We start from the raw sequence: 13,045 nt of genomic DNA on the forward strand, positions 1-13,045 counted from the left end.
CACAGCCATGTACCCTGGTTTTGTTTTTGCACATGAAGGATGTTGATTTTACCTTCAGGGCTTGCCATCTATTTTGAAGAATTGTTCTCTGGCAGGTCTGTTTGAGATCTGTAGTCCTGCCTCTCAGCATCTTCCTATCCAACTTCTGTTGCAGTTGGCAGCCATTTCTGATATACATTGCTTTATGGTTACAGTCTCTTGTGGTTTCATTAAAGGTAGTTTTGACGTGATTTCCAGAGAAAAGAACAATGCCATTTTTATTCCACCATTTTAGAATAGGGAATGATATTTAGAGACCTTCATAATATTTAACATTTTTTACCCCTAGGTATTTTAATGAAGGCACTGTCCTTGCACACTATGCAGATGTCCTGGGTCTTTTGCTTAGATTGCGGCAGATTTGTTGTCATACTCACCTTCTTACAAATGCAGTGTCTTCCAGTGGTCCCTCAGGTAAGTAGATGTGATTTGTTTACACCATTATATTTGTTAAGAATATTTAAATCAGAATGATATTTTTTGTATGGCCTATAGTGTCTTATTTGTCAAATGGACATTGTTTTTAGGATAGGACATAAGTGGAATATACTCACAAATTCTTACCAATGAAATGGAATAATAGTGATGTCTTCCAGGTATCTTCCAGTTATACTCTTAGTTAATTGTTTCAAATTGGATCTGTCTTTTATATTGTGGTAGTATGTGCAGATTGTAATGATGCTTTTGTGTAAGATGTATTACGTGGGTTAGCTACTATTTCAGCTTCTGAATTTTCTTTAAATTTAAATCATGTTTGTTTCCTGTGATAAAAGAAGCCTAAATAAAGACTACCCAAGTAAAAATTTTCCCTGTATAAGATGAACTTGTCTAATCATATTACAAATCTTGCTGTGATATTAATTTTTCAGCCTTTTCTCTAGGAAATGATACACCTGAAGAACTACGGAAAAAGTTAATAAGGAAGATGAAGTTAATTCTGAGCTCAGGTTCTGATGAAGAATGTGCAATTTGCTTGGATTCTTTAACAGTTCCTGTCATAACACATTGTGCACATGTCTTTTGTAAACCCTGTATTTGCCAAGTCATTCAGAATGAGCAGGTTAGTTTTGTACTAGGTACAGATTCAGTGTTTGACAGAGTGGTACACTAGTCATTCTTGAGTGTAATGAAACCTAGGTCCAACAGACTAAAGAGTTTTGCACTTGGATTTACTAGTGCATGTTTCATATTGATATATTTCTTACAATTAAGCTCTTTTAAACATGAAAAGACAGTACACTTTCAGAGGCATGATCAGTTAGTATCCTAGTTCTGTTGATAAGATCATTGCTGTCTAATAAATAGATCAATAATGTGAGACACAAAGGTAATTTTAACTTTTCTAGTAGAAACAGATGAAGTTAATGACATTTTTATCTAATTTAAAATATAAAAATTACTGAGATAATATGCATGGTTTTTTAACTTAAGTGTTCAAAGTCTGGTGATATTGTACACATAGAGTATATCTCAGTTTGGCTTCACCACAGTTCAAGGGTTTAATTGCCTCATTTGTTTATTGGATAAGGTAGGCCTGGATTCTTATGTATGGTATGATTTTTTGAATTGGAATAATCCTTTAAGCAGTTCTTCAGTAGAGGTAGAGGTGTATTTGTTTTTAAACATTTTCATTGGTATATGTATAGAAAAAAATGCACAAGTCATGATTGTACGGTTGAGTGAATTATGAAGTAAATACATCCATGTAACTACTAACGTGGTCTCCTTGTGTCCTCTTCTAATCAGTTACCTTCTCCCTCCTCCCTAAAGGTAACGCACTATACTTTTAACATTGTTTCAGTTTCAGATTTTTTTTTTTTTTGGTAACCGGTATTTGGTATATAGTAATGTAGGACATGTTAAGCATGTCTTGGTACAAATGGACACAAAAAATACTGCTTTGAATGAGTCTGATAGGATTTAATAGGTCTACACTAGCTTTATAAGCCATTAAGAAGGATATTTTTTTTTCTTCTAAAAAATAGTTCCAAATAGTATTGTAGTTCGGTTCAAGATACTGTTACTCATGGTTTCTTTACTTGTCTGCAAATAGTACAGTTCACCATGAACAATGTAGGCATTAGGGGTGCCGACCCCCCCCCCCCCCGCAGTTGAAAATCTGCATATCACTTTTGACTCCTATAAAACTTCTGTCTACTGTTGACTAGAAGCCTTACCAATAACAGTTAACACATATTTTTATGTTATATGTGGTATTTACTTTTTGAAGTTTTTATTTAAGTAATCTCTACAGCCAATGGAAGGCTCATACTCATGACCCCAAGATCAAGAATTTCATGCTCCTCCAACTGAGCCAGCTTGGTGCCCCTGTATGTGATATTCTTCAAGTAAGCTAGAGAAAATACTAAAATGATAAGAGAATATCCATTTATATTGTACTATATATATATTTGTATATACTATACATAACATATATTATTATAGATAAATACTGTGCTGCATTTATTGAAAAAATCCTACTATAAGTGGACCTCTGGAGTTCACACCATGTTCCAGAGCAAATTGTATTATAATACTTGTTTGAAGTTCCTGCTTTAGTCAAGATCCACATACCATACTTTAGCTCCCTTTTTTACCTAGTCCCACTTAACACATAGAAATGTTACATCTGCCTGGAGTTCAGCATGTACAAATTTATCTCAAATGGATGAATCTAATAAAAAGTCTAAGAAAGTGCTAGCTATTAGGGATATAGAATTTATCATCTTTTTAAAAATTTTAGGGAAATTTATATTTTTCCTCTGATAAACTCCCCTCTCTTTCTTATACAGCCACATGCTAAATGTCCTTTGTGCAGAAATGATATACATGGAGACAATTTATTAGAATGCCCTCCAGAAGAATTGGCATGTGACACTGAGAAAAAGTCTAATATGGAATGGACATCCAGTTCAAAGGTAAAATACACATGGGCAAATACTTGAGTATTTGTTTTAAATTTATAAAAGGATACCATGTCTTGGGCACCTGGGTAGCTCAGTCAGTTGGGCCTCTGCCTTCAGCTTGGGTCCTGGGATTGAGTCCCGTGTCAGGCTCCCTGCTCAGTGGGGAGGCTGCTTCTTTCCCTCCCTCTGCCTGTCCCCACTGTGCTCTTTCTCACCCTCTAATAAATAGAATCTTTTTTTTTTCTTTTTAAAAGGATACCATGTCTTAAAATAATTCTGCTTTTAACCCTATCGTTAGAATATTATACTCTGTTGGTGTTAACATTTTTATTTCTAGTGGTGAGTTTGAGAGGAAAGGAGCTTCAGTTTGAGTGCATTCTTTCAATCTTAATTTTTAAAAACATTAGTTTTCTTTCACTTGACATTTTAGGGAAATAATGGGGCAGGAACGTTCTTTTCCTAATTTAAAAAAGTTGTATGTATTTTGCCTATTCAAAATAGAATCTAATGGGTGTCCTGATTTTTTTTTTTTTTTAGATTAATGCTCTAATGCATGCACTGATTGACTTAAGAAAGAAGAACCCCAACATAAAAAGTTTAGTTGTTTCTCAGTTTACAACATTCCTGTCTTTAATAGAAACACCACTCAGGTAAATTCAATATTGATTCTCACTTTAAGTGAAAGGATTTTGTGTGTTTTGATTTGGTTAGCAAAAAATGTTTTACCAGTTATATTCATTTCATCTACCTAAAATGACATAGTAACAATAAAGAATATTTCCTGGGAGCATAGGATTTTAAAGATTTAGTCCTGACTTTATCAGAAAAAACCTGCAGAGCATGACATGTTAGTAGATGGGTTAGTATATATTTGTCAAAATAAATGAGTAGAAGAATTGGTTGAATGAACAGATTTGTAATTACTTACATTTTTAATATTGAATGGAAAGTGTTACTTGTCTTTTTTGTCCCTCCACAGAGCCTCTGGATTTGTGTTTACTCGCTTGGATGGTTCCATGGCACAGAAGAAAAGAGTTGAATCAATTCAGTGTTTTCAAAACACTGAAGCAGGATCTCCAACCATAATGCTTCTATCCTTAAAAGCAGGTGGAGTTGGTCTGAATCTTTCTGCAGCTTCTCGAGTGTTTTTAATGGATCCAGTAAGTAGTTCTGTAGACTTTTTGGTATGTTATTAAACTTAAAAAAAAAAAAAAATTAACTATTTGGTAAATACCATATAGTTGTAACTAATTATGAAAATTCTTGGTAAAAATAGTAACTTAATGTGTAATGAGGGCTTTAAGTGCTTTACATACACCAACTGAAATTCTCACATATCTCTAGGATATCCCTAGGATGGATCCTTATGAGGTTTTATTATTGTACTTATTTTTACTTCTCTGAAGCACAAAGAAGTAAAATAACTTGCCCAACCTCATGTAGTAATATGCAAACCAGGATTCCATGTTCTTAATTTCTGTGGTTTTCTGCTTCCATATATAAAGTTAGTTTCTATTAACTAATAGAAAGTGTAGTGGTTTCATTCATTTGGCCAACAAATAATGTGAATCCTGCATTGTGTCAGGGAGTCAGGCACCAGGAATCTGGCTATAAACAAGGTGGACGAAGTAGCTACCATTGTGATTTTAATGGTCTCGTTTTAATGTGCAAAAAATTAGGTAAAATAGGTAAAATACAATTTCTCACCTCTGTGCTCAGAGATTAAGGAGTTCTTGCATGAGACCCAGGAAGCTGCATTTTTATAAAGATCATAGGTGATTCAGGTGAGGTGGTCCAGCATCAGTTTCAGAAATTAATGCCATTAATGAACATTTTGGATAAATTTTAGAATCTAATACAGGTCACTTGTAGTTGTACAATACAGATATAGCTGTAGAGTGGGAGCTAAAATTCATTCTGAACTTTATTCACCAAACTGACCTAAGAGAAGCATGCATAGAGGAGCAGCACCTTCTTCTAACTGCACATAGAGCTGTAGGCACTCTGGAGTAATTCAGTTTCTAATTTGCACTGGGTTACCATGTCAGGGCCAGAGGCAGCCCTATTTGCTATTTCTGTGATTCACAGATTTAAGATTTATAGTTTTAGCTTGTTACCTGAAATTCAGAAAATTTCGTTAACAAGGTTCACTGAGATACAAATTTGAGTTATTCTGGTTAGGCTAGCTAGTTCATGCGTACACCCGTTACCAAGGCTTTTTCCTCAGCTGGGGGTAACCTCCCCAGTGAAATACCGAACAGAACCATATTTTGACATTCACAGATTTCATATTGATGTTATGGATGGCAGTGATCTATTGTATTTTCTTGCCTTAGTTCTGTGGATGAAGTTTTAAATCTTTGCTAGTTTTAGTATTTTATGGTTATAATAAAACAGTCATTGTAATTGTGTATTAAGTTATATTAGCTAACCTGATGATAATCTTAGATGATTTTTGGACAAATTCCCAAATTACTTGCTTCTTTTGTTATAATCTTAGTATCTGATATGGAAAAGACTGCCAATACCAAATATAGTATTATAAAGCCGATCACAGACTGTACTCTTTAGTAGTTTAAAAAAACTGCTAGAATGTTTTAGCAGTTCATAGTAAATTTTCTTTGAACACTTCAAATGTTTCTACCTTTAAAATGAAAGCCAGGTCCCAGGAAAATAAGATTAAATCAAAAAACTTTACTCATGAAAATATTTTACCTTTTCATGGGATGTTGCATTAGAATTAAGATGTATTTTAAATATTCAATTTTGGGCTTTTGATAAAGTTAATTACCTTCCTTCATCAGTACTGCTGAAAATGGAAGCTATCAGTTTTATATTATCATGAGATAAATTTGATCCCTGGTAGGGGTACCTAGGTAGCTCAGTTCGTTAAGCATCCTACTCTTGATCTCAGGTCAGGTCTTGATCTCAGGGTTATGAGTTCAAGCCCTGTATTGGGGTCCATGCTGGGCATGAGCCTACTTAAAAAAAAATTTTGACTCTTGGTAGTCATACTAGATATATATTGCCAGCTTACTAGAACGTTCCTTGATAAAATAGAAGACAACAGAAAGGAACATTTACCTGGGCTTTTGGTAATAACAGTTTCAATATGTATTCACTCGTGAAATACAGATTATACATAAAATGTGATACTTTTAGAAAATCGTAAGCTAAGTATATTCTTAAAATCTGACTTCTATATGAAAAATCACCCAATACTTAAATTACAATAATAGTAAAATCTCCTTTTCCCTAGAGCTCATGGAAACTTTATTTTTTAAGAGCTAGGGATGGGAGGGCGACTCTACGCACAGCACAGAGCCAGACGCGGGGCCCAATCTCACGACCCCTAGCGTATGACCCAAGTCAAAATCAACAGATGCCTAGCCAACTGAGCCACCCAGGTACCCATCAATGGAACTTTAAACAGAAGAAAATAACAGCCCGAGTATAAGTCACACTATAAACTTGTCATCAACATAGGCATTTGCAATTTTGTTACATTTTCAGGTGGTACTTTGCTGTATAAAGTTTCCTTTGCCCTAAACATCCTTTAAGAATCATCCCATTGTTTAAAATTTAATGATCGCTAACCTTGATAGTTCATTATAGTTATTTCCAAACCACTTGACTCCTGTCTTTCTAGACGGAAGAACTCTATCGTTTTGCTTATTTTTTTCTTTGCTTGTTTCATTCTTCACTTTAAGACAGTCCCCATGATAATACTTGTATTTAATGAGTTAATGTTATTTTAGTTCAATTTTAAAGTCAGATTCAAATACAGATACAGAAAATTACATCAACAAAGCCTTTAATTTTTAATACTCCTGAAATTTTTTTGTGTGCTTTTATTTAACAAATGGAAGAAAGTGAAAGAAAAAAATTAAAAGATCAGCAAAAGGGGAGAACACTTTTTCATAAATGGAATAAATTACATCTTTTCTGATATAAATTAAGTCATTTAAGGATGTGTAACTTTTTTTTTCCTTTGTTAGGCAGACATAGATCAATTTTTTTTTTTTTTTTTTAAAGATTTTATTTATTTATTTGACAGAGAGAGAGATCACAAGTAGGCAGAGAGGCAGGCAGAGAGAGTGAGAGGGAAGCAGGCTCCCTCCAGAGCAGAGAGCCAGACGCGGGACTCGATCCCAAGACCCTGAGATCATGACCTGAGCTGAAGGCAGCGGCTTAAACCACTGAGCCACCCAGGCGCCCCATAGATCAATTTTAAAGTGGAAAAAATACTATTTGATTACTTAAGCATTGGGTGATTGCTGTGTGCTTTCTATGTATCAGGCACTGTATTAGATACTAGAAGCAGTGCAGTGAAATGATGGGGAAGAATACCTGCCTGTCATAGTTGGGGTGGGGTATATTTTTTTCCCCAGAGCATTTAGGTCAGTTTCTGAATTCTGTCAGAAAAATCTGAGTCAGTAAAAAGTGAATGAGTAATATTGAAATAAAAGGAATTGGGCAGAACACTCCTAGATCAGGGTGGTAATAAAGCAATTCATATTCTTGTCAGGCCTGGAATCCAGCTGCTGAAGATCAGTGCTTTGACAGATGCCATAGACTTGGACAGAAGCAAGAAGTTATCATCACAAAAGTGAGTTTTTAAACCGTCTGTTTTAAAATTAGGTTGATGAGGTTTTTAAGATTATACAAATAATGCATGAATGTATTATTATGAAAGACTGCAGTAGAATTAGGCAGAACAAAGTATGAAGGTCAGCTTTAATCTCCTCTTGAGGAAACTACTATCAGTAGTTTTACATGTTATTCAAAGTCTCTTTCTCAGTGTTTACATAGATTCATTTGTGTGTATGTCTCTCCTTTACTTTTTTTTTTTTTTTTTTTTTTAAAGATTTATTTATTTGACAGATAGAGATTACAAGTAGGCAGAGAGGCAGGCAGAGAGAGAGGAGGAAGCAGGCTCCCAGCTAAGCAGAGAGCCCGATGCGGGGCTCGATCCCAGCACCCCGGGATCATGACCTGAGCTGAAGGCAGAGGCTTTAACCCGCTGAGCCACCCAGGCGCCCCTATGTCTCTCCTTTAAAAATGTCTTTTAAGGTAAATAAGATCATCCTTTATTATTCTGCAGCATACTTTGCCCCCTTAACAGTACATATTGGGAACAACCCATGTAAGTATACTGCCATAAAAGTACATATAAAACCCATTTTTTTCAAATATAGGAAAACATACAGAATATTTACCATTTTATCTCGTGTACACTTAAGAGGCATTACATACTTTCACACTGTTGTGTAATTTTTCAACATCATCTGTCCCTAGAACTTTTTCATCTCAAATTGAAACTCAGCCCTCAGCAACCACCCTTATACTTTCTGTGAATTTAATGACTCTACAAACCCATTCTTTTTAATATCATATATAGATACATCATAATTTAGCTGCTCTAATATTTTGCTAATAAAAACAGTTCCATAATGAGAATTATATGCAAGTACTTCAGGATTAAGAAAACTAGAATTCTGGGGGTACCTGAGTAGCTCAGTCAGTTAAACAGCTGCCTTTGGCTCAGCTCATGATCTCAGGGTCCTGGGATCCAGTCCTATGTTGGGTCTCTACTCAGTGGGGAGTCTGCTTCTCCCTCTGCCCAACTGCCCCTTGCCCCCTATGGGCTTTCTCTCAAATAAAATCTTTAAAAAAAAAAAAAAGAAAACTAAATTCTGGATTTAGGATTCTTCAAACTTTGCTTTCTAAACAGGCTTAAAGATGTATGAAAATGATGTAAATTTTTGCTTATGTGATGGTCAGAAAAGTGCTCCTTTAATTTCTATACACCTAAGACCTTGAGCATATTTATTTTTCACTAATCTGTTGTCAGTTAATATTTTTTTCGGTGAATTGTTTTTTTGCCCAGTTTTCATAAAGTGCAAATATAGTTTTATAATATAAAAGACTCCTTTATACATTGATTTTATATTTGTTACATTAGAAATGGTTTATTTCAAACTCTTTGAACTGGATGTGTTTTTTCATGAAAAAGCTTCAAAATTTTTAAGTATATCTTTTTTTTCTACTGATTTGAAATATCACTTTTATAATAAACTAATTTGTATATATTAATGTGCATCTCTTTCCAGACATTGTGTTTCCATTTCATTAATTTCTTTTCCTATTCCTGGGACATTACTATTAAAATTACTATGGTTTTCTAAAGTATGCTTTTGTATCTAGCTGGGCAGAGGGCTCTCATTACCCTTCTTTTTGGAAATTCATTAATATAATTACTTTTAAATTGAACTTTGGATTTAGGTTACCAGATTTCATTTAAGAAATCTTATTTGGGATTTAATGAAGTTATGATTAATTTGAGAATGATCTTTATAAATATATATAAACACTCCTTATGAGTAAGGAGTGTTCCCATACAAGAATTTAGTCTCTTCATTTTTTTAGGTCTTTTATGTATTTCAGTAAATGTTGTACAGTTATTACAGTAACTAGATCTCTATGCAGTGTTGACTAATAGTAGTGATAGTAGTAATTCTTGAACTGTTCTTTCTATTGTTTTACATTGTGACTGCATTGTTCTTGGTAAGTTTCCAGTGGATACACTTAAGACTAAGGGACATTTATTTATAGGTTAATGAAGATTTTTTTTAAATCAAGGTTTTTATCAGAAATGCTTCTTAAGCATCAGTTGAGAAGGTGTCTTTTTTTCTTTACTCCATGTTTTAAATTAAACCAGATACAGGCTCATTCTTGCATTTCTGGGAGAATCTCATTTGGCTATTTAATTTAAATATAATGCTTAATTTATTGTGTAAGTATTCCAGTTACAGTGTTGCCTATAAAGTTTGCTGGTTTGGTGCTGTTCTTAAGATGTAACTTAAGGCCTTACAGCCATATTCTTTATACAAGAAAACCATATGAGTGATGAGGGAAAGAGGTGCTCAGCTCTGGTTATTCTACGGTATTCTAAATATGCTTACTGCAAATTGAGAAAAAATTATTAGATATTAGATTGTGTATTATAAAGATTAATAGATAATTAACCAATTTTGAAAGCTATGTAATATATTGTAAGAAAGCAAATTTTTTTATAGTGGACCAACATTTCAACATGTCTTAAGTTTTCGTTTTTTTCCATTGAAGATTTTAAATACTGTGACCTAAAAAGTATTGTTTTTTGTTTTTTTTTTTAAGTTCATTGTGAAGGATTCTGTTGAAGAAAATATGCTGAAAATACAAAACACAAAGAGAGAACTTGCTGCTGGAGCCTTTGGAACTAAGAAAACAAATGCTAATGAAATGAAACAAGCTAAAATTAATGAAATCAGAACTTTAATTGATTTATAATTTGTGGGATTTTGGTAAGGTCAGTTTGATTAGATATATACTGAAATTTTGGAAATCAGAAAATAGTGTTTTAGAAATGAGATCTAGAGTATGTCTTCTAAAAGAAGCGTATCATTTTATATTAGTAAAGTATTACTGATAATCTCTTCTATATATGAACCTATTTTTAATATTTCAAATAGCAATAAGTTCTGTTATATACTGTGGCCTAAAATAATTTTTTGAGAAAGTTACTTTGTTATTTAGCTTTTCATAGTGTCTTTGCTGAGTATTTTCATATCTTTCAAGTACTCAGCTTTTTCATATTTCAAATAAGGTCAAATCTTTTATTCATTTGACCAAATAGTTATTTTCTGTGTTGGACACATCTGGTTAATCACTAGAGCCTTCCATTTGTGATGTGATGGATTCACAGTCCTTGTAAATGGTTAATACATAGACTATATACAAGAGATTTTATTACTTTAAAAAACCGTATTTGCATTCCAGAATCAAACCTTAAGAGACTGAAGTCCAGGTTAGCAAGTTAACTTACATTTTTTTTAAGTTTGAGATCTAATTCACATATGTAATTTGCAGTTTTTATGTTTATGAAAATATTAGGGACTGTGTTAGAATACTATTTTTCTCCATTTTTAGTGAAGTAGTACTATTATTGTTTAAATGTAATTCAGTGTGTTAGTGTGTAAATAGTCTGTAGGGGTGAGAAGGAACCAATTCTGCCCAGTTTAATTTGAATATTTAAATTATGGAAGTGCTGAATAGATATTTCTATATATAGAGATAATTTTTATTTATGTAGCTTTTTTTAAAAAAATAACTTTATAAATTTTTATAATTCAGAAGACTACTATATGTGAGAGGCGTGATATCTGGATGGAAGTTGGGCTGGATGACCTCCAAAATCGTTTCAACTCTTAAAGACATCTTAATCCTGAATGGAAAAATTTCTTTGTACTGTGTTTAGAATCAGACATTGATTTTGGAACTTCAGTAATTTCACCCTACATTTATCTATAAAATTAGTCTTGTTTTTCTTGTTAATAATCAGACACAGTAGTTGCCATCGCATTCTAGATGACTCTTTGAGTCACATTTAAACAAGCTCTACATTAGCAATCACGTTAGTGATGTTTTTCCTTAAGGGGAACTTTTTATCCAAAGAAAGATTACTGTACAGGAGAAGCTTCCTGTTTGACCATGCAGACTTAAGAACACTTCTCATTTTACTTATAGTGTTAAGAAAGGACTTAAAGTTGAGCTTGGAGGCAGTGTTGTATTCTAGAGCATACATCTAGATATGTGCTAAATCTGTCAACAGCTAAATTCTCCCCTGCCTGTGCTTGGTCTTGTGCTCCAAGGGAACAGTGGATTAGATTCAGCCCTCTCTCTCTTTGGCAGCAGGTAAGGCAGAGGGCTGGTTAAAAGATCAACAGACCTTTCTGTATGGGTAAGAGTGGAATAGAAATTGGGGTTGGTCCATTAGTAGTAGGAGCAATAGGGAATTTCTTTACTTTGTAGAACTAGATTACACAAAAAAATCAGGTTGATGAAAATCTCATGAAATACAGTATGTGGATTTCTATATACCAATACTCCCATGAGATTAAGTACAAAAAGAATGTTCAGCAAAAATATATACACTTCTCTTGCTTACAAAAGCAAAGTCTTGCAAACTCACTCTAAAAGAGTTTGCTTGCTTCTTTACCCATTTATAGACTTGTGTTTTTAAGCATTCATAATAAATTTGGCAAGTCATTTAAAAAAATACCTGTTTTTGTACAGTCCTCTTAAATGGTGTTAAAATTTATCCTAAGAATATATATAAACCACCAAAATGAAAAGTTCATATTATGCTCTGCTGTTAATTCTGTTTCATCATTATGTAGAGTAATAGCTTTAGAAGTATCTTGAAGACATTGTATTCCCACTTGTGGTTCAAACTGAATTTTGTGGTTCAAACTGGATTTTGTTTTAAAATCAATAAAGTTTTAAAAATCAGCTTCTATGCCGTAATTTTTGTGCCTTTTTCCTTGAAGAAAATTTTTATAAATCTCACTTCTGTGAAGATACCTACTTTACACAATTGTTTTTTACTGACAGTACATAAAAAGTACTGAAACAAGTTTATTCTTAGCACCTTTATTCTGCTCAATTTGAATTTGTTTAGAAAACAGAGTGTATATGTTTTAAAGTTAAGTGCCTTGATCTTCTAAAACATTGGTTCCAGTTATTTTCCACACTGACCAGGAAAAAAAGAATACTTCTATATAATGGTATTATTAGATAACACTCTGCATTGTAGATTTTGCTCTAATCTAGGATTGAAGGAGTAAATCAGGAAAATTTATTACTACTGAGTACCAACGTAATTATCATCTTCATAGCAGTGTGTGTTTTCTGTTGGGGGAAGTCCAAGGCATTGATGTTTTTTTTCTTCATAGTACTTGCCAAAATTCTATTCATTAGAATTTGGAAGATTCATTAAACACACAGGGACAAGTATCAGGTTTGGCTTAATAATAACTCAGTTGTATAAAAAAAAATAACTCAGTTGTTTAACCTTAAGTTTTTAGCTGTATTAGCTGTAAAATACTTGCAAAAGGTATAATACAATTTTCCCTCATTAGGAAGTATGTAGTAACCAAATTCTACATTCTGGAATTTGCTACCTCATTTGTGTTAGTACTTGTGAATAAGAAAAGCCAGAAACTGGTCGCTGTGAATAATGACTGGGATGCTTCTTTGCAGTACTACCTACTTCAAAG

The 13,045-nt window shown here is 33.3% G+C and overlaps 1 protein-coding gene across 6 annotated transcripts in view; it reads left to right on the plus strand.

The window, feature by feature from the left end:
• Positions 1-12,278, plus strand: part of HLTF (helicase like transcription factor) — a 55,571-nt gene extending 43,293 nt beyond the window's left edge. For 2 of the 6 annotated variants that reach the window (XM_046002675.1, XM_046002678.1), the window contains exons 19-25: positions 329-453; positions 909-1,099; positions 2,832-2,957; positions 3,483-3,595; positions 3,925-4,105; positions 7,474-7,554; positions 10,125-12,278. In XM_046002675.1, the coding sequence (XP_045858631.1) occupies positions 329-453; positions 909-1,099; positions 2,832-2,957; positions 3,483-3,595; positions 3,925-4,105; positions 7,474-7,554; positions 10,125-10,277 (970 nt within the window). In that variant the 3' untranslated portion in view covers positions 10,278-12,278. The remainder of the gene's footprint in view (positions 1-328; positions 454-908; positions 1,100-2,831; positions 2,958-3,482; positions 3,596-3,924; positions 4,106-7,473; positions 7,555-10,124) is intronic. The other 4 variants (XM_046002679.1, XM_046002680.1, XM_046002676.1 and 1 more) reach the window with 3 other exon arrangements.
• Positions 12,279-13,045: the final 767 nt, after the last annotated feature.

This window comes from Meles meles, chromosome 4, assembly GCF_922984935.1.
Source record: "Meles meles chromosome 4, mMelMel3.1 paternal haplotype, whole genome shotgun sequence".
Lineage (NCBI taxonomy): Eukaryota > Metazoa > Chordata > Mammalia > Carnivora > Mustelidae > Meles > Meles meles.